The sequence below is a fragment of the Theobroma umbraticum genome, unplaced genomic scaffold (assembly GCF_002168275.2).
Source record: "Theobroma umbraticum cultivar Fairchild unplaced genomic scaffold, ASM216827v3 scaffold_204.0, whole genome shotgun sequence".
Lineage (NCBI taxonomy): Eukaryota > Viridiplantae > Streptophyta > Magnoliopsida > Malvales > Malvaceae > Theobroma > Theobroma umbraticum.
Genome location: NW_018397267.1, coordinates 5,861,326 through 5,882,585, shown reverse-complemented (window position 1 = coordinate 5,882,585; position 21,260 = coordinate 5,861,326). Strand labels below are relative to the sequence as shown.

At 34.4% G+C, this 21,260-nt stretch overlaps 3 protein-coding genes across 6 annotated transcripts; 1 reads left to right on the top strand and 2 right to left on the bottom strand.

Annotated features, from left to right (window-relative positions):
- Nucleotides 1–62: 62 nt before the first annotated feature.
- HSP60-3A (heat shock protein 60-3A) lies at nt 63–2,421 on the bottom strand. Its single transcript, XM_021438955.1, has 5 exons — nt 2,245–2,421; nt 2,092–2,113; nt 1,585–1,716; nt 785–944; nt 63–247 (listed from the first exon to the last, which is right to left on the bottom strand). Exons 1-5 carry the CDS (start codon nt 2,280–2,282, stop codon nt 63–65), a joined length of 537 nt encoding a protein of 178 aa, XP_021294630.1. The 5' UTR covers nt 2,283–2,421.
- A 2,710-nt stretch (nt 2,422–5,131) lies between these two features.
- Nucleotides 5,132–6,340, bottom strand: LOC110424215 (NDR1/HIN1-like protein 13). The gene is given in 2 exon segments (XM_021438746.2): nt 5,132–6,159; nt 6,162–6,340. Coding segments are annotated over 2 exon segments (765 nt in total). The 5' UTR covers nt 6,244–6,340; the 3' UTR covers nt 5,132–5,476.
- A 6,243-nt stretch (nt 6,341–12,583) lies between these two features.
- On the top strand, nt 12,584–19,722 carry LOC110423871 (receptor-like serine/threonine-protein kinase ALE2). 4 transcript variants are annotated; one of them, XM_021438280.2, is made up of 11 exons: nt 12,584–13,138; nt 15,019–15,108; nt 15,427–15,552; nt 15,656–15,865; nt 16,013–16,105; nt 16,208–16,315; nt 16,427–16,798; nt 17,186–17,479; nt 17,696–18,085; nt 18,221–18,464; nt 18,696–19,722. In XM_021438280.2, the coding sequence occupies exons 1-11, from the start codon at nt 13,063–13,065 to the stop codon at nt 19,384–19,386; spliced, it is 2,694 nt and encodes an 897-aa protein (XP_021293955.1). In that variant the 5' UTR covers nt 12,584–13,062; the 3' UTR covers nt 19,387–19,722. The 4 variants fall into 4 exon arrangements, with proteins under 4 accessions (XP_021293955.1, XP_021293957.1, XP_021293956.1 ...); XM_021438282.2 differs by having other exon boundaries at nt 12,588–13,138; nt 15,461–15,552; XM_021438281.2 differs by lacking the exon at nt 12,584–13,138 and having other exon boundaries at nt 15,351–15,552.
- Nucleotides 19,723–21,260: the final 1,538 nt, after the last annotated feature.

The following is a 21,260-nucleotide window of genomic DNA, read 5'->3' as shown; positions in this document are numbered from 1 at the left end:
AAAAAAAAAAAAACACAGAATAAATCAAGGAGTATGGTAGGTATAGAGTAGCAAAGCCCATATCAACAAACCTGTGTAATCTCTTCTGGTGTGCTTATCATTATTGCCCTGCTTTTCAAGTCAGATATGACAGCATCAACTGCCATATTAATTCCGCTTCGCAAGTCCATCACATTTACACCAGCAGCCACTGACTTGCAGCCTTCCAAAAGAATTGCCTGAGTCAGGACAGTTGCACAAGTTGTACCTGTGAAGAGAAACATAATAGTCAATAGATCTCCAGCGTTAAGAATGTCTAACATGATAGGAGAAAAATTGAAGAAATGGTGTTTCCGTAATCAGAAACTAAAAGTTTCTTTATGTAGAATATAACAAATACAACTGAATCCATGCTTTGAACATGAACATGACAGAGATTTGCAAAATGCTCCTTTTTATTCTATCCAAGATGTCCGGCATACCTAGGATTCTATGATAATTTCAAGATAAAAAATATCCTATTTCCAAGTCAATTAAGCCATGATTTCCAGGAGGATTTTCTAACAGCAAGATCTTATCCCAGGACTCTCCAATCCAGATTAGCTTGGAATGAGGGCTTGGTTGAGTTGTCTTAAGTACTAAGAACATCAACTGTTTTGCTGACAAAAGAGTTACTTTTGGGGTACAAGTCCAAATAAACAACTTTCTAACAAGAAATCCTTGATCTTAAACATTGGTACATCAATAAATCCATGTTCAATTATAGCTTCTTTATCACATAAGGTTGAAAAATAATAAAAATTACCATCACCAGCAACTTTATTTGTGGCATTTGCAACCTGCTTTACAAGATCTGCGCCAACATTTTTAGCCTTATTCTTGAATTTGATGCTTTTGGCAACAGTAACACCATCCTTTGTGACTTTGGGATAGCCTGGGTTTTTCTCAATAATTACATTGCGACCCTGTATCAATAAATCAGAATGAAATCTATGACAAGAACATGTATAAATTTTGAGTTTCTAACTTTATATTGCAAGAAAATTCATGTATATAACAATATCATAATATTTTTTGGTTTTAACATATAAAATGGACAGCTAATCACTAATGATAGATTCTCAAGTATACCTTCATCCTTCAAGTGTTTTATATAACTAGAAAAATAGAGAAAAGATATGACTCTTACAACAGCCAATCCAACTACAAGATGCTACAAGACTATGTTCTAATTTCGCTTACCAATTAGATGAATTCTTGAAATATTAACATACAATTCATTTACCATCATGGACAATTTGATCTAAACAGGTAACATGCATATGATCTACTGTTAAGCACCATAGGAATATGTTGGGTAGTGAATATGCTAATAAAGTACAAATTTTACACAAGCATTACACCTACCAAATACAAATCAACCAAATTTTTTTTTTCTGATCACACAGTACAAATTACGAGCTGCTGTAAGAAATTCATCATTCACAAAGTCCCACGGTTAGAAGTTTTTGTTAATAACAATTCCCATTATCATATCTAATATTTTTAATTATTCCACTGGTACGGAAAAGAATGATAAAAGAAGTCAATGTTAGTGCCCATTACCTTTGGTCCCATCGTGACTTTTACAGCTTCTGCAACCTCAGAAACACCCTGCAGCATAGCTGCACGTGCCGCAACCCCAAAATTGATATCCTTAGCCACATAATTCCTATTGCAAATTACCCTACCATAGACCTGTCCAATTCAAATCATCAAGCAACCAAAGCAAAGAAATGTTAAGTTTCACTAATATCCATCAAAACCATTCCCCAATAAAATATATATTTTTTACTTTAAGAAGGAACACAGAAAACTTTCTACAACTATTTCGTAAACCATCTCTATATGTTCATTATTGCAAAAGTATCTAAAAAAGCATATATCTAATTGAACCTAATGCAACTTTGGGGTCGTAGAAACTTTTGGACTTTCCATTTCATTTCTTCTATTTCCCACATTTCCTCATCATACAAACAGATGGTAAAATGAGAAAACTTTTAAATTCGACAAGAAAAAGAAAACAAAATGAAAATCAAAGAGAAATCAACGTAACGTGTCAGAATTTCTTACCAGTTTTTTCGAAGTCGAAGAACTGTAAAAAAACGAAGAAGAAGAAGAAGAGAGGAAAAAGAAATGAGTTCTCACATATAAAGCAAACCCAAAAAAAAAAAATACTATAACGCATATGAACATGAATCATATGTGATCTTAAAGGAGCATTACCTGATAAATGAAGCTAAATTTGAAGCTCTTCGATACATGACTGAGATGGAATTTTTATTTTATACAGCAAAAAATATTTGAAGAATATCAAATTCAAGGACTTGAAAGACAGATTCCGACGGAGTCAAAGAGTAGGGTTTTAGCCTGGGGTTTAACGGTTGGGATGTCTCAAATATGGACCGTCTAGTGTATCCAAATTTGAGTCCGATTCACTGCAAAATCAACTATACAAATGGGCATCTTTCTACCCGAAAACAATGGGCCGCTTTCCTCTCTCTATTTTTTCTTGCAAAAATGGGTTTGTTTGGTTTTGGGCCTGTTGTTTGTTTAAGAGTGCAGACATATTCATACTTGTCATGTCATGAAATGACATTGGAAATTTGCAAGACAGTCTCTTTCACGAGTCCCTTTCCGAGTAAAACACTTCCACCTTTTAAGTTTTAGTTAAAATTTTAAACAAGTTTATTAATTTTTAACATAAACATTCTATATTAAAATACAAACATCCCTAATAAATATTAAAAATAAATTAAAATACTTTTTTATTAATTTTTAAAATTATTATTATATTTTTATAATATCGAGAAGGACTCTGTTGCTCCCTTGGAGAGGTTTTTTTTTAATTAATAAAATTATATAATAATAATTTTAAAAATTAATTAAAAGTAAAATTATTTTTTATTTTTGTTTAATCATTAAATTGATGAAAATATTAATAATTGATTAATAAAAAATAGTTTTTATAACAAAATGTTTATTTTAAAAAATAATATATTTTTATGTAATTTTAATTAAAAATAAAAATATATTATTTTTTAATTTATGTATTTTATTTGTCCCATGATTATTGGTTATACATTCTACCGGCCTGCTGCTTGCCATCTCATCTGGCATAGAATTTGGATGCTGAACACTACTGCTATAAGCTGGCGTCTGAAGACGAACCACTCTTTGACAAATGACAAACCAATTAGTTTCGTATCATTGTCATGCCCACTAACTCTTCCATTGTTTTTTGTTTCCAGCAATGTTCACCACTAATTCTCCTAATAAATATTACAACACTTCATTGATTGAAACGTTTTAAACAACATATCAACATCAATTAATTACAATTATTCTTAGAACGTAATTATTGATTATATATTAATAAAAATTAATTAGTATTATCCATGATTGGCTATCTCAATTAACATGTTAAAAACCCCAAAATTAGTTATTAATCTTCTTGATTCTCCAAAGGGCTTTAGACCCTTTTATGCTTCAAAGTTAGATTTTTCATTTTTGTGAAAAGCAATATGTTGTGTTAATTCCTACGAAGATACTGATCATGCAGGTCTTTAGTGTACAACACATTGACAATGCTACTCCCAGGTTTTTTTTATTATTTTTGTTATTATTATTATTATAAGGATTAAGGGAGAGGATTTTTTAAAGAAAGAAGAGCAATTCTTTTTGTTCTTTTTTTCAAATATATGTTTCTTGTTCAAGGAAAATCGTTAATTTACTGCATGTTATTGTTTGATCCAATCACTGCTGCATTAAATATAGCATAATTCACGTGCCACCCACATTCTAGTATATCTTTTTTCTTTCGAAAAGAAGGCTTTCCAGTGTTTTCCAAGAAACGCTAGCTAGCTTTGAGAATTGAGACGCCTCCCAACAGCTAGAAACCACCCAGCCTGCGACCCTACTTTAATAACACCCACAACTATGATTGCACTCCCTTACCTTCAGAATCTGCCACCGACACTAATATTTTATTTTATGCACCTATTTTATTTATTTTTTCTTTTTATTTTTGTAGTCCAATTGATTAACTAGGATGGAGAGGTAAGACTTTTCCATATTCGGGGAATGACGTGACAACCACTAAAAATACCTACTAATAGTTTGGGAGAAACTATATACGTGTTGATTCTGAGTCATACAATTCAAACGACTATCGCCATCGGGGGGCCACCACTGCTTGCAATTTAAGCAAAGCCAGCGAATTGCTTAAACATTTTTAACTCATCAGAAAGGATTTTCCTCTTTCTCTCCCCAAAGATTGTACATAAATGTTTTGGTAATTTCTCTTCATCAAGCATTTTTCCATGTTCTTCTTTTCCTTTTTCTGTTCGAGACAAAAATACAACAGACTTTCCTTACAAAACAATTTCTCTAGAAAACCCTGCACGTCTAAGGCGAAAGAGGACAATGTCTGTCCATCTAATTAATTTCTTTCATTCGACTTTTTGCATGTGAAAAATTGGAAAAAGGGGAAGTTCGTCTCAACAATAATAATAATATATGAAAAAGTTTGATTAATCTTTAAGTGGAATAAAATGTGATTTTAGAAAGTAATATATATACTGAACAATGTGTAGTGGAATTTGTTTCGGAATTTAGGTGGTAATACACTGTCGGTGGAGTATTGGAATTTGGAAGTCTAAGTTTCAATGAATCTTAATCTACGGGCAAGTGGAATTTGTTTCGGAATTTAGGTGGTAATACATTTAGCCTTGTCAAGTTGAACGCCCAAAACCAAACTTCGGATATTACCACTTAATGGTCAACCCAAGTAAGTCAAAAGATGACTCGTTAGTTAAATTGAAGTGATAAATCCAAGGTTTTTCAGTCAAAAATTATTGGCCAAGGGCAATGCCAATCCATGGGGTGACCTTTAGCGCCCCCAATGGCCATGGCAAAGCACGAGGGGCACAACAACTCAATAATTTTAGATGACTTTTGTTGAAGTGAAGTTTACAAAATTTCGGTCCTCCACTTTTCACTTTAAAATAGGATTCGATTTAAATCTCCTTTCGAGAATAACTATCGGGAAAAAAATGTAAAGGATTTAATGCAAAATATTGTAGGTTAATGTAATCTAGTCCCAAGCAAAAAGTGCCAAACAATCTCTATTATATATTTAGAAGTCAAAAAAATAATTTATTTAAAGAAAATACTTTTTTTACTGTAAATTTGCCCAATTGAAAAGGGCAATTGTACACTAATGAACAAAGGACTAACAACAAAAACAAAAACCAAAAAAAAAAGGGAAAAAAAAAATCAAAAGTATACATTACAAATTTCTAGTATATCCTATTATTACAGTCACTCACCAAATTTACAAAACATATCATCACTCAAAAAAAAATAGAAAAACACAAAATTTAAGAAAAAAATATATGAAGATAAAAAATAGAATAAACATCAAACCTTTTTCTCCGCCATTCCTTCTCTCCTCTCATCAGAAAGTCCATTTCCAGATCTTGATCCTTAAATCAACCTTACACTTTGCATTAGAAGTGGAAGCTGTGGTTGCTGATTTCCCCTTCGGAGCAGTAGCTTTAATCCCTTCACAAATAACCCTAATACCAAGCTTCGGTGTCTTCAATGCTCCCATCTTCGCTTTCACTTTAGTGACCAGCTTTATGTTTAATGGCAGCCCGTTCTTGCTATTCAAAGCAGTCTTTAACTTGCCGGCTGACGTGTCATCGAGTTGTTGGTTGCTAGCTATGGCAGCTTTCAAAAGCGTCGTGTTCTTGGTGCCATGGACAAAGGAACCGAATGAACCATCCCCAATATCGATATCGTCGTTTGTAATAAGAGATATGGTGATGGGGTCGTAGGTGTAGACGAGTTTTTTGTTAGGGTTTTTGGCTGTGACGTTGAGGTTGATGTTGGTGATGAGCTTGGAACCGGAAGTTATGTTAAGAGTTGAGACTTTGAGAGAGGAAACTGTGAAAGTCGGGCGGTGAGGGCGGTAAAGAACGTACAGAATAGCACCGGCTATGGCGGCTAGGAGGATAAGGAGGAGGATAGCTACGCTGGTCCAAAGGCAACAAGAGCAGCAGCAGGAGCGGCGGTAGCGATTGCGGTTGGCTTGTGGGCGGTAGAGAGGGCGGGAGGCTCCGTATAGTTGGGCTTTAGTGCTGGAAAGGAAGGGTTAGCGGTGGTGGCCGGGCTGCGCCGCCATTGCCGCTGGTTTGGTGATGGGTAAACCCTGTCGGTCATGGTGGGAGAAAAAGAGATAAGAAATGAGAAATGAGAGAGGGAAGAAGAAAAAGGGCCTGCTTTCGTGTTCAAGAGAAAATAGTTGTCTGTCCTTTCTTTATACTAAAACTTTTTATTTATGTAGGTGGGTGCGTGTGTTTGAGGGAGAGTGAGAAAGGGGGAGAGAATGGGCTTGTTTTGAACTGAAGCAACAAAGGATAAGTGTTTGTTCGGTTGTCCTTGAGAGGTGACACATGATAAGGTTAATTGACCAAGCAGAAGGCAAGTGAGGGGAAAAGGTAGGATTGGGGAAAAGGGCAGGGAGGTGGAATGGCAAAGAGAGAGACAGCAATGTTGCAACCAAAAACAAAGCAAAAGGCTACGCGCTTGTTTACGGACGTGGCGTTCACTCGTACTAGCAGTAGTTTGATTTTGTTTAACCTTTCAACCATGGGTTGAATTAGAGATTCCAATGATTAATAGCTTAGGGTTACAATAATATGCACATTCGAGAAAGCATGCGCTTGCATCATTTCCCATCAATTTATGCTCACACATGCTTTTTTTATTCCTCTTCAAAAGCTGCTTTGTCATGCATTGAGTGTAACCCTCATGTCTCAACATGTGAATTCCATGGAAGCTATTATATGTGAAACATGTGTTACAATTAATTAATTTGAACATAATAATACATTTATAATATTTGAATATTTAACTCAATAATAAATATGTATTTTCTTTATTTTTGTTAATATTCCTCTTGATTTAAGGTTACCATCAAATGAAAAAGGTCATCCATTTTTGTTGAGGATTGCAAATGGGGCGCATCTTTTCTTTTCTTTTCTTTTTCTTATACAATAAAGAAAAATCTTAAATTGATAAAAACTAACGTGTGACATGCATGATAGGTGCAAATCAGACGTTTTCACACTAAATGAAGTTGAAATTTTAAGGTGGGAGAGTGTGATTGCAGCAATTGAGTTTGACAAAGTACCAAAGATCGACAACTTAAATTAGGAAATCAATTAATCAAAGTCTTTGTTTTGAGAAGGAAATTAACACACATTTGACGAAGTGAATTAAACGCGTCTAATTAATGAGAATCAATGGACTTTAATTAAACTTATAGCTACCTAGCCTTATCATTTCTCAACAAACATAGATGTTTCCATGTTACCTAATCTCAAATTTCAGACTTCTCTCTCTCAAGGGAGGCTATTAGCCGATAATCAAAGGCTTAAGAATGGTTGTAAATTAATTATCATAGTCTAAATATATATATATATATATATATAATCAGATGCCAAACCTCCCTACCCAATTTGAAGCTCGTCTCTTTCATTGGCTTTCCATTTTCTCAATCATTGACAGCAAATTGATTCCTCTTCCTCACCTAATGAGAGATGACCAAAAATAAAATTACAATAATTGCCCTTGCCTTTGGTTTGTTTTGTATTCTTGCTTATTATTGTTAACACAGCCATGTGATTGTGATTTTTTAAATGTATACAAAAATAATATGAGTCGATCATTCTTGAATGTTGGAGCATATTTTTAATATATATATGGTAAATTTGATAAGGACCTCCTAATTGCCATCAATCTTTTTCTTCAAACCCCTCCCCACCAAAAAATATCTGCAAAAAAATTTTCACTCTTCTATTTTTCTCCTATAATTGTAGTGATATTAAGGAAAATGTCCAACAAATCCATTAAAAGTTTTATTTTTTTTAGGAATATTTTTATCAGTATATGCACAACAAAGTTGTCAAAATATAATCTCAAACAGGTCAGCATGCATAATTTTAGTTAAAGAAAGAATTAATACGAAGCAAAGTGTAAATCTGTATATTATAGGGTTTCATTCTATAAAAGAGATTACTTTTATCATAAGAAAGAAGAGTGATATTATCGAAATAGAAAGAAGCCTTTTATCATAGAAAAGAAGAATGATTATTGGGTTTGTCTGAATATGTCTGGTATCTTACTTTTTTTGGGAATATTCTTTGTTAGATTGTTATGATAACACTGCATTTTCTATATAATTCTCTTGCAAGTTTACAAGAACTTAAGTACAATTGCAATTGCATGCGACGAACTCTTTAATCAAAAAGCAGAATTCGAAATTTCTTTTTTTATATATGTTTATAGTAATTTATTATATAATTGCTATAGAAATTGCATGTTTCATGCGATGTGGTAAGGTGTACTTTAATTCCTATCGAAGTTCACTGATTGCCTGCGCCTGTACCTTGGTATCATAGCTATAGAAACTTTCAACTCCTTTATGGCGTTTTCTTTTTGTCAGGATGTACTATCAACAAAATGATGACAGTACACAAAACCTTCTGCATCGAAAGAAAACATTATGGTAGTGAGAAAGTAATATTAATATACAAGTACTTTATTAGTGCCTGAGGCAGTTAGCACTTAGCAAAGACTCAGTTATGATTCTAAATGTAGATATGAATACAAAAGGTAAGAATTGAAAAGAATTATTTTTTGCTTGACATAATATTTTAATAAAATTTTTATATATTTTTTGAATTAAATAAATTTTTATATTTTTATTTTAAATTAAATTAATTCTTATGATTAATATTTGACTCAGTCAAAATGTCATTTGTCATTCTATATCACATGACATGTTAAAATGTCATAATTGATTATAACGTGACATGCGAATGTAACATGATGATATGATCATGTGGTATTTTTTATCATTCATATCAATGCTACGGTAGTGTCATGTGGATATAAAATGACAAGTTATATTTTAATTAATAAAAGTTAGTCAATCATTAACTATAAAAGTTTATTTAATCTAAAATAAAAATATAATATATTGATTGAATCTAATAAAAGAATAAAAACTTATTTGCATTTACTTGACTAGTTCAAATATTTTTTTGATAGCTATATAGCTTCATTTCAAATGTATTATTTAATCAAGCATATATTATAACTATCAGAGTACCTTTGAAAGCAATTAGAATAAAATTAATATATGGCTTATTTGTATTTTTCTTTTATATTAGTTTAATACATGCATTATTGAAATGGTATTAACAAGAAAAGATACTTAATAATTTGAAAAGTGAACTATATATTTTTTATATTTTAAAAAAATTATATTTTTGGGTTTAATTTAGTCTCTGTAAATTAAATATTTATTCAATTTTGTCCCTGTAACATTTTTTTTTCTTTACTTTAATCTCTCTGATGCGTTAGTGTAGATATTATCATCTTTAATAGTCAAATTGAATACCATTAAAAAGAAAGATTAAATTGAAATAATTTTTAAAATTATGAAATTAAATTATTATAATTTTAATTAAAGAGACTAAATTTTAAAAAAAGTATGAGTATAGAAACTGCTGGATATTTTAACCAATATCAAATTAGAATTACACTAAAACATTGGATGAGAACGCATGCATAGTTGGCGGGTTGGGCTTGCTTAATTTATATATATTTTTTGTTTGTTCTTCAAGGTTTTTCTGTAATTTCCTTCTATTTCTTTCTAATCTTTATAATATCGGCTTAATTTTTTCTCCTTTTTTTTTTCTTATTTCAATGAGGTGTTTCGTTTTGTAGAAACATTATAATTATCGGGGCAAATTTTTCATAACAATTATAATTGTAACACTTATAAAATCTACAACTAAAATACTAGTATTAGCATTGCAAACTTAATCTAATGTTTATTATCCTCAAATGAAGTACTAATATATATATATATTTTGTGGGACTCAATTGAAGTGTTGTAATAATTTAGAGGTCAACTCCTAACTCTTTCAACAACATATTCAATGCTTCTTTGAAATCAGTCAAATATTTCAGAAAAACTAAGGCCACACATGTTTTGGATAAGAAATTTAATAAAAAAATGCTGAAAATATTAAATATTTTGACCATGTGCTATTATATTCCGGATCATACATTTTCTTTTGCCGTTTTTAAAATTTTGGTCTGAAGAATCTGACCATGGTGAGGGGTAAAAGGGCCCACCCATTCAGGAACAAGAATGGGCCAATGGTTCCCATTTCTCCGATTTCAGTGCCGCAGGCCCTAATATTGCTTATTAGGCCGGGCCTACTCCATACATTGCCCATGCAATGACCAAGATTCAGGTCTTCCAATTTGGCTATTTTTTGCCATAAAATGATTTTTATTCACTTTTTTTTGGGGATAAGCATATTTTATCAGGATAAGAGAAATCTTAGAAGACAATTTGTTGCTTGGAGATCAAGATTGTGCAAATCTTGTTTACTATAGTCTTATTTTTTTGTTGGAAAAAGAGATGATGCACACTATGGATAGTTACTGGCTAAAATTAGTATGAAAAATTCGATAAGGATCATCTTCTAAAGTCAGTTGAAATTGACCATTACCAGCACTGGTTAACAACACAGTAAACACTGTATAAAGATCATTGTTCAAGACACCATAAAATGTCGAGTGTCTGAGTTATGGAAGTCCCAAATAAAGGTCGTTTAAAACCTTCTTTCCGAAGCAAACTTTGAGAAAAAAAGAGGCACTGGGGTGTGGGAACAAGGTCTTGGTGTCTGCAACTAAACATGGTGGAGATGGATAGGCCTACATTGTTAGTATAATGAGAAATCTGTGAAGTTATTGTTATTATTAGTTTCCATTTCAAAGAAAGCTGGAATCCACCACAATTCTTTAAAGGTAAATATATACATTTATTATTGAATCAAATATTGAGTGCATGTATGAAGTTATATTTTTACTTTTAAAACTCGTGTTTTAATTTAATAATTTTTCTTAATTTTTTTATGAACATATTTTTTCTTGCTTTCTTATTTCCATACTTGTCTACCTCATTTCTCATAGACTTTAATCATCATTTGACGTAATAAATCTAGACCTCTATTAAGAACTAGAGTTTATATTTAAGAAAGGGCAACTAGTTAGTACCTAGAAAAGAATGGACAGAAATTAGCTCATGGCATTTGCTTGTTGCCTAATTAAAGACTAAAGGTAATGTTGACATCTCAGCAAATCCTGGAAGAGATTGGCTAATAAGAGAGGAGAGTGTAGATGCTTTATTTTAGCAAAGATAACGAGGAGGGAGCATGGTCATTAGAGAGAGTTTTGGTCTTAGAGATTTTTGATGGTTATGAAATATTTTGTTGACGTTTGATGCCTTAGATTTGGGTTGTTTGTTCTTAGTCATACCTAATCAAAGACTAATTAAAGAGCAATGTACCTAAACAAAGACTTAATAAGAGTAGATCAATACATGAATGACCCAAAAAACATAGTTATGACAATTTAAAAGGAGTTGGCAACTTTACTACTGCACCTACACTCTTAAATCAAGCCTTCAATAGTGCACCATGAATCCAACAAAGAGTAGATTTAATCATAAAGATGGGCAAAGGGAGCAAAACGATTGAGCTGGCCTATAAATAGTGAGAGTACTGCTAAACTAACCAATTCACCGACACATTTATGCTCTCAGTTTCGGATTTGGGTGTTCCATTATTGTCTGAGGTATAAAAGAAAAAAAGAAAATGAAAAACAGTGGTAGTGGTGGTGGTGGTGGTGTCCAACATTGCCTTCCAAAATAACTACCTAACTCTGCCTAGATTGTCCCTTGTGGGGACAAATATCTCTACATTTGATTTGCTCTGAATCCATTGAAATACTTGTCATTATCACCACTTAGCTATTTTATTTTCACACAGCATGAATTCAGCCTAGCCTTCATTTTCTGACTTTTCCACATTTTTACCTAGAGAATCAAGACATAGACAATGTATGAAAAAGTTATTAGCTATAAAAGATTCATCCAAGTTAATGGGTAGTTTTGTTTTCAAGTCAGCTTGTGGGATTTGTGTTCTAACGCATGTAAATCTGAGGGATGCAGTTTCATTTCTCAAAAGATATACGTAAATAGGAAACTTTTAAGTCAGAATAAAAATGCTGATGTAGTAGATGAAAGGAGAAATGACAGTTTCAACTAAGGTCACACCAAATTTATATCTTAAAGCAGATGTGTGAAAACTGAAAAGCAAGTTGATGTAGCCTTGTAGAGAGTGGTATTATATATCAGTTTTAATAAACATTAAATGGTTAAATCATTGGAAGTTAGTCCAACCTCTAATCACAAATGTCATAATGCTATAGTGGACTTGTGTCAATATAAACAAAGAAATAATAATTTCTGGAAGTTTTAAAATAAGACATAACAATCATGATACTTGGGATGAATTATTAATTTCCAACTTTCTAATACAAGCTGAAAAGAAGTCAAGGAATGCATGTTAAACAATTTAAAGTAATATCAGAGGAATTCAAGCAATATACCCCAACAACAATTCTTTTTGGACAATTCTCTCTCTCTCAACCCCAACAAACCTCTCACTCAAAGGTGTCTTACACCAAGCTCCTTTAAGTTCACTGTTCTGCTTTTTTTCTTTTGCTTTGATGAGCTCCAGTAAAACTTTGATCTTTTTCCTTTTTCTGTTGTGGATAATTAGTTACCTTTAGTTTCTAATGACTAAAAGCTGCTATTCTATTAGACTAATCAAACTCCTTCATATCTCAATGTTTATTAGTCTCAATAAAAGATCACCTGGAGTTTTGCCTACCTAACCCAGACACCTTACTTTGGTGGTACCATTTGTGGGTCTCCTTTTGTTCTCTAAAAAATTAGTACAGTTTGTTCCTTTAAGTTATATCCATGTTTCGCTTCAGGTTTTTGTTTCAGTTTTCACTGCTTTGTTTCTGTTATCTTTTTCTTGCTTTGATGGTTGGCTGAGAGAGATGGAATATTTTGGAGATTGAATTCCAGTTTCTTTGGAAGCAAAAATGGGGTTGCAATTGACTCTCCTGCTGATGAAAATATGTATAACTCTCAGCGCTATGCAAGTTGATGGATCATCAGGTAATGTTGCTTATATCTGTGTTCTGCTAAGCTTGTTTCTACAGTCAATTATTTTTTATCCATGCATTTGATTGACTATCTTAATTTAGATTTTCATGAAATTTGAACTGAAAACGAATCCTGAAGATCTGGGCTGTTTAAACTAGTCTCTTTGATCAATAAGGAGGATAGTGTTATATGAAAATAATTTAAAAGAATTCTTACTTGATGCTATTCTTCGAGCTTGTTCAGAAATTGGAACAGCAGAGAATTTAAAATTAAGTATCTGTGAGAATCTGCATTTCATGATTACCTAGAATGCCTATATGAGTGAGTAGAAGTTGGTGTTTTAACATTCCAGGCAAGAGTTAGTCAGTTGCGTGATGATTTCAGATTCGTAGATAGTTCTTCAGAAGCTGATTTCGTGGAGGTGTACCTTTCCAAGGGAGAATTTATTGGTCATGTCTCAAAGTCATAAGCGAATGGTTTTATCAACTGATCATTTGTTCGAATGTTCCATGGTCTTGGTCATGTTACATGGTTGTGTTGCACTTAACCCCATCTTTTTCTTTGAAGAAAATGTTGAAAACCCAACGATTTATCATTTAAAGACCTGACAGCAATTATGATACAAGTTGGAACATTTTGTCAAGAGACCCAATTTGTTAAATTGAGTTTGTTTTGATCAACAGATACATCAAAGCATCCAATACACAAGCACTTAGTTGTAGACTCGTCTGCGGAGCTCTTTCGTTTTTCACTAACATTCAACAACTTTTTGAGTGTACTGCATAATCTTTAATGTATCGCCATAAATTGCTTCGACAAGTAGTGTGCCTCTTGGTTTTTGCAGTTATTCTATTCGGAGCCTGTTACATGCTCTGCCTTGCTGACAACCATCTTTATTCCTCCTTTCCTCTTTCCTTATTGAGCATGTTTGATCTCCAGGCTTCTTCTTTTTCAATTAAAATAATTTTTTATGGTTGCCTGAGCCTGATCTAAACACTAAAGGCTTTATAACTAAAGCAAGCCCTGGCATATTCATCAACACTATTATGTCCTATTAATGGAAATCCTCTAGCTTGCTAGTTCTTTTAATTTGATAAGCTTATTTTCTGAGATCCATTCAGCTAATTATCTGTAAAATGAGTCATAGTGTCAGCAACGAGCTATCTGATAAAAGCCATAACCTTGTATAAGCTTCAGAGTGATGTTTGAGTATTAACTGTATGACTTTTGGCTTTGTGAATTGTAATTCAAATTTCAACCATAAATCTTCCTTCCTTTTCTATTAAGGATCATGTGAAATCAATGAACATTTGCAATCAAATTCTTGACTGGCATGCATTAGACTTGTTCTCTCTCACCCTGTAATGTGGCCAGATAACAGCTGTAACTTCTCTGCTTCTGCAATCTTAACAGAGGAGCCTTGTGTAAGCTTGTCACATATTGAGCGAATTCCTAAACACAATTCTAAATGGTAAATTGAGCTGACTGCTGCCCTACTGAGCTATTTGTATCTTGTGGAATTACTAGTTAGGACCGGAGTTATTATGTAGTTTTGTTCTATAACCATTTAAGTTTACATTTGAATATGGTTCTTGAACTCAAATGATGAAGCAATGAACTACATAAGTTATTGATGATGTAATTGATGGAGACAAAATTGAATTACAGTGCAAAGCGTTGAAGTTATTATGCATCCCTTCAAGACAAAGTGTTTGTTATAGTCCTGCAAAGAAAATTGCCCCAAAAATTATTGGCCTAAAAGGAAAATCATGCAAGGGTTGCCTCTATATTCATCCTGAGGTTCACATTGATGTTACTAACTTCAAGCATTTGCTAATGGACATTGCTGCTTAATTTGTCCCTTTCTCTGTTCCATTGCTTTTTTGATGCAGTAAGAGTTTCATGGCCACCAAGAGGACTGCCAACAGAAACACCAACTGCTCATCCTATAGGGCCAGGTCAACCGCCATTGACACAACCAGGTGAACCTCACAATGAGATTTTTCTTGACTAAGAATGCATATATCCAAGTGTTAGATTTCTTCTTGAATGTTAAATTCAATATTAACTTTTCTTCCATAGACCTGTAATCCATCAATTCCTATTTTATATGAGCTGACACCTACTGCCCCAAACCATGGTGCTATGTATGATCTTCTTATAAAAAGTTTTGCAAAATAAAGAGTAAAACTTTCCACTTAATTGTTTTTCCTTACCATCACAGTTGTTGCTGAGCAAGTCTAATAATTTGATGTTCCTTATTAATCGTTGGTTGGATCTATTTCAAAATGATGCTACAGACCCAGCCCCCTCTCTGACACGAACTCCTCCCAGCTCTGGCAGGACAAGAAACGGAGAGCTGGCTGCTGCCCCTTCTAGCAAAGTATTCCATCATTCATCTTCCATCAATCACTCTCCAACTAAAGGTAAGTGGATAATCTAGAATGGCTCTAGTCTTTCCAAAAAGAAACTGGCATAGTATTGACTTCTCTACCTGAAACTATCAATGAAGGTTCTTCTCTTTTGTAGCCCTCCATCCACAACCTGTCTTGAAGCCTTCAAGTATTGCAGTTGCACCTTCTGCATCATCTTTTGGATCCCCTGCTAGGGATTGGATGCATGGTCCTGCATCCTCCCCTTCACTCTCGTTTTATAAGCATGATTATGCGACGAAAGGATTTAGCAACTCTGCTCCTGAACCCTCTTATTTGATTCATCAACCTGCTGACAGCCAACAAGGTTTGGTTCTCTTCCTTGAATATCCCCTATCAGTTCTTTACATAACCCTACACCTGAATGTTTGTTTGTTTTGAACTGGTTTATTATTGAAGATTAAAACTAATGGACGTATATTTACTTACTCTTAGAACACTTCTATATGTACAGTTCCTGCAGTCTCCCCTTCTCAATATTCCATTCCCAGCTGGGTTTCACCTGCACCTGCTCTATCACCTACTGATCCATCGAGGCACTTTAACAGTAAGGGACAGCATACTTATTTCATTTGCTTAAAATTGCATTTCTTTTTTAACTTTACAAGGGTTATTAATACGCATCGTAATCTGATCATGTTTGTATAAGTGCCCACTCTTCAACCTGCAATTTCTCCTGTTGGTTCTTCCCTGGAGAACACAAAGGGTTCACCAGCACCGGTGGTTATGGCACTACCACCTCCACCTCCTAATAAAGGTGCCTGTACACTTTCAATTCTTTAGCCTGAATTTCTTTTAGATTTGAATTTGAAGATCGATAATGCTCCCATCATGAAAAAATAAACTTTACATTTGATACCGTTTGTAGATTGTACATCAGTGGCATGCACCGAACCCCTAACATATACACCTTCTGGGTCCCCTTGTGGTTGTGTCTGGCCAATTCAAGTTAAGCTCCGCCTTGGTGTTGCAATATACACATTTTTTCCTTTGGTTTCAGAACTGGCTCAGGAGATTGCTGCTAGTGTAAGACTAAACCACAGCCAAGTTCGGATTATGGGAGCAAATGCAGCTAGTCAGGAGCTAGAGAAAAGTACCGTCCTCATTAACCTGGTACCATGGGAAGTAAAATTTGACTCTTCAACTTCATTATTAATCTATAAGAAATTTTGGAACAGACACGTCTTCATAAAGCCTTCTCTTTTCGGTTCCTATGAAGTGGTATATGTTCGCTATCCAGGTATATATCAATTGTCCATTCTTTTGGGAGCTTTTCCGGATAATTTCAATTGTTGGACAGCTGGATGTTCAAGCTGATAATTGTATAACTGAAGCACCTGCTAGAAGATGCATAAGCTGCCTGGTTTTTAGGCTAGTTGATAGGATAATTCTGAATTTAGAAGAGAGGAGTATTTTCCAATTTACTTGCCTAAAGATGTTTTAATATTTTCCTTAAATCTTCCGTCTCTTTGTTGTTTTACAATGTATAGAATACTAAACCTGCGATGCAGATACTTTGTTGGCGTTTTGAAGTTGTCTTTTGGCTCCTTGAGAGCATAATTTCTCTTATTTTTAAAGACTTTTGGAGACTATTATCTTGCGTCACTTCTGTCTTTCACCTGTACAGGTCTTCCAGCCTCCCCACCTGCAGCAAGTTCCAGTGCTTCTGCTATAGATGATGGGCCATACTCTGGCCATGACAATCATGGAGAAGCAGTAAAACCTTTAGGAGTTGATGTGCCTAGGAAGAAGACAAATGGCATAAGACAAAGCATGATAGCTGTGATTATTTTGTCTTGTTTTTCAGCCTTTGTTGTATGCTTGGGGATCATTTGGCTTATTCTCTTGAAATATGGAGCTTGTGTCAATGAACGAGAACATTTACCTCAAGCTATAAAATCATCTCCAGAAAAACCCTCAGGTACTACCATTATGACTAAATTCTCAGAGGGCAGTTCAAAATTGATGCGGTACTTATTCAACTTTTGGTATGGAATCAGGGTTTTTTTTCTTACTTATTCAACTTCAAAATATCAGTTTTTCATTCTGGTGTTAATCAGTCATAATTAGTCAAAAGTGCTGTTTGGCCTTAGTCAGACCTCATTTTGTGGCAAATCATGAAATTTGAATTCAACAGGGGCTGGGGCTATGATGCAAGGAAGCACGTCCAGTGCTGCATCAATGTCCATTGGTTCTAAGGGGTTGACATATACAGGATTGGCAAAGAACTTCACTTTAAATGATTTAGAAAGAGCTACCAATAGCTTTGATGCTTCACGGGTGATTGGGGAAGGAGGTTTCGGCGTTGTCTACAGAGGTATATTAGATGATGGAGCTCCAGTGGCTGTGAAAGTTCTGAAGAGGGAGGATAAACGTGGAGGACAAGAATTCTTGGCAGAAGTGGAGATGCTTAGCCGCCTGCACCACAGAAATCTTGTTAAACTGATTGGTATTTGCACGGAGGACAATATACGCTGTCTTGTCTATGAACTTGTTCCAAATGGAAGTCTTGAATCCCATTTGCATGGTGAATATCTTCAGCACAAGTAAATCTGTTTCATAATTTCCGTTGTGTATGATTGGACTGCTATATATTACACCTTAGAGATTGTTTGATTCTTTGAGAACTGCTTTTGAGTAAGTAGTATCCATATGCTCTCAGGAGTTGACAAGGAAACTGGTCCACTTGACTGGGGTGCTCGAATGAAGATTGCTCTTGGTGCAGCTCGAGGCTTAGCTTATTTACATGAAGACTCCAGCCCCCGGGTTATACATCGGGACTTTAAGTCCAGTAACATCTTGCTAGAACATGATTTTACACCTAAAGTTTCAGATTTTGGATTGGCTAGGACAGCATTGGATGAAGGGAACAAATACATCTCAACACATGTAATGGGAACATTTGGGTATGAACTTCTGTATCATCATTCCTGAAACAATCCTTTTCAATTTTCATGACCAGTTATCATTTTTCAACAAAGCTAATATGATACCTCCATTCTCTACTGAGAGTTAGCTGTCTGGTTTGCTTAAAATGTAGTTTAGTGCTGTATTGTTCTTTGTTTGTTTTTTATTCTTTTTATTTTTTATTTTTAACATCCAGAAAACTTATTACTGATAAACTTCTCATTTTCCAGTTACTTGGCTCCAGAGTACGCAATGACTGGTCACCTTCTTGTCAAAAGTGATGTCTATAGCTATGGTGTGGTCCTACTTGAGCTCTTGACAGGGAGAAAGCCTGTAGACTTGTCGCAGCCTCCAGGTCAAGAGAATCTTGTTGCATGGGCTCGTCCACTCCTCACAGCCACGGAAGGTTTTGAAACGGTCATTGATCCAGCCATAAAATCTGATGTCTCATTTGATAGCATTGCCAAGGTAGCAGCCATTGCATCAATGTGCGTGCAGCCTGAAGTATCTCATCGTCCTTTTATGGGTGAAGTTGTTCAAGCATTAAAACTTGTGTGTAATGAATTTGATGAGAAAAAGGAGGTAGAATCGAAAGTTTGCGTCCAGGAGGACTTTCCTACCACTGTAGATAGTTTGGTTAGTAGACTTTCAAGTGAGCTTGTGGAAGCTTCAGACACTTATCACCAAGTACGTGGCTGTGATTTTAGTCATGGGAGCAACATAGCACTGTCAGCATCAGATTTTTTAAGTATCCCAATGGGACTTGAGGAGCAGGAACCCGGGTCCTTTAGGAGGCACTCATGTTCTGGCCCTGTAGGAACAGGAAGGAGAAGCCATTTCTGGCAGAGAATAAGAAGTTTATCAAGAGGCAGCCGAAGTGAGCACGGATTTTCTGTCAAATTTTGGCCAGGGTCTCGTTAAAATTTTGCTAAAACCCTTGTCATTAAAGTTCTAGTACCTTCGATCAGAAATTAGAGTTGGTTTTCTAAAACAAGAACTGGGAAATTTACTGAATGCAGACTGATGCTTAATGCTGTCCCATGCACCACATGGAAAGTTCAAAAAAAATTTCTTGTTATGAAATATGTCAATTATGGTTTTTATCAATGCTAGGAATACCAATGATACTGGCATATGATGAACCAAATATGACATCAATTCAGAGGCTGACGGCCTGACTTTGTTGAATGCCTTGGATATTTTGAGGCATTCTGGATTGAAATGAGCAAGGCTCAGCTTACTCCTTTTGATTCATTAGCATTTTAGCTTGGCTTTAGAATCAACTAATTGTTATATGTTGTATATATAAGTGCAGACAAGTTAATCTAAGAATTAGTGGAGCAAGGGACTTTTCTTTTAAGTTCAGTTTATCCCATCCAAATTCTTCCTGTCTATCTCCACAAACTACCCTCTTTAAGTAATTTTCCAAAGACCTCTTTTGAGAAAGAGCAAGAGAAAAATAGGGGATCCATTATCCCTCCATGATTGCTGCAGAACAGACACAGAGAGTTGGAGAATTTTGCAGCCCGCAACACCTCAATCTTTGCGTAGGGGGAAGGCCATTGAGGATTGTCATCCAAGCTATGATCGAGTGTCTCGGAATCTGATGCTGAAACCATATGCATCAGCTTGTGCCATTGACCTTTCCCTTATTAATTTGCATAACCCAACTGCATTTCTAAAATACAAATTCACCGCCATAGCCGATAGGAAATTACTACTACGTGCTTTTCAGCTGACACGTAACCTGCATTAAAATGCCACGTGAGTTTGGAGTTTACCTATCTTGTTATACCACCTTTACTTACCTCTGTGAACCGCTTCCTTGGTTTAGGCAAGGATATAATAGATGTTAGTGCCCACACTGAAGGGGCAGAAAGTATCCTTTTGAGGACAGTAAATGACGTTTCAGACTAATTTTATTTGTCATTTGCTTTTCTAATATATACAGTTATGCTAAAAGATAAAGTATTTCAACAATTATAAATTTTAATTATAATTTTATGTGAATTTATTAATTTTTAAAATACACAATCTCTAAAGTTAACAATTAAATATAAACTGTGTAAAAAATCATTTATCTTTCTCCACTCTTTTCAAAAAATAAAAATCTTTCTACCCTACTTCTTGCTGGTCCACTATCTTGTAGCTGGTCATTCTGCAATCGAATCTAGCTAGAGAGCACCAGATCAGGCTAGATCACAGGAAGGGTAGCATCGATGCTCCCCTCCGAGGCTCCCAATCCCTTGGGGAGGGGAGCATCGATCTAGTGCTCCTTAAGAAGCCTCAGCGTTCCCCTTCAAGGCTTCCAAACCCTAAGGGAAGGGAGCATCAGATTGGAATCCCTTGTGGAGTGTCGTCGGTCGTAGGGTTAGAACATCGCCGATAGCAAGATGGTCAAGTTGAGAGAACTTTTTTTTTTTGTAAAAGAGAAAATTTTAAAAATGAAAAATTATAATTTATATATTAATAATTTTTAAAATTAATAAATAATAAAATTATTTTAAAAATATTACTACATCATTAAATTAATAAAAATATAATAATTAATTAACAATTAAATTTATATATTTAATAAAAAATATTTTTTTGAGACAGATTATATTTGGAAAATTATGACTAAAACTTATATAGATGTTAGGATATTTTACCTTTTGGTAAATTTTAATTAAACTATTATCTCAATTTGATTACTTAAAAAAGTAAAGAAAAGTTGATAAGAAACAGAGTTGGGAACCTTAAATCTTTGATTACATGGTAACAAGCCATCAAAACCCACGCACAACGAAGCCTGA

What these genes read in the sequence shown, in the direction of transcription:
- HSP60-3A (XM_021438955.1), bottom strand. Translation starts at nt 2,282, where the DNA reads ATGTATCGAAGAGCTTCAAATTTAGCTTCATTTATCAG. An exon ending in CTTCGACTTCGAAAAAACTG is followed by an intron (nt 1,717 to 2,091) that starts GTAAGAAATTCT and finishes TGAATTGGACAG; the next exon opens with GTCTATGGTAGGGTAATTTG. An exon ending in AAGTCACGATGGGACCAAAG is followed by an intron (nt 945 to 1,584) that starts GTAATGGGCACT and finishes TTATTGATACAG; the next exon opens with GGTCGCAATGTAATTATTGA.
- LOC110423871 (XM_021438280.2), top strand. Translation starts at nt 13,063, where the DNA reads ATGGGGTTGCAATTGACTCTCCTGCTGATGAAAATATGTATAACTCTC. An exon ending in TCCATCGAGGCACTTTAACA is followed by an intron (nt 16,106 to 16,207) that starts GTAAGGGACAGC and finishes TGTTTGTATAAG; the next exon opens with TGCCCACTCTTCAACCTGCA. An exon ending in GGTATATGTTCGCTATCCAG is followed by an intron (nt 16,799 to 17,185) that starts GTATATATCAAT and finishes TCACCTGTACAG; the next exon opens with GTCTTCCAGCCTCCCCACCT.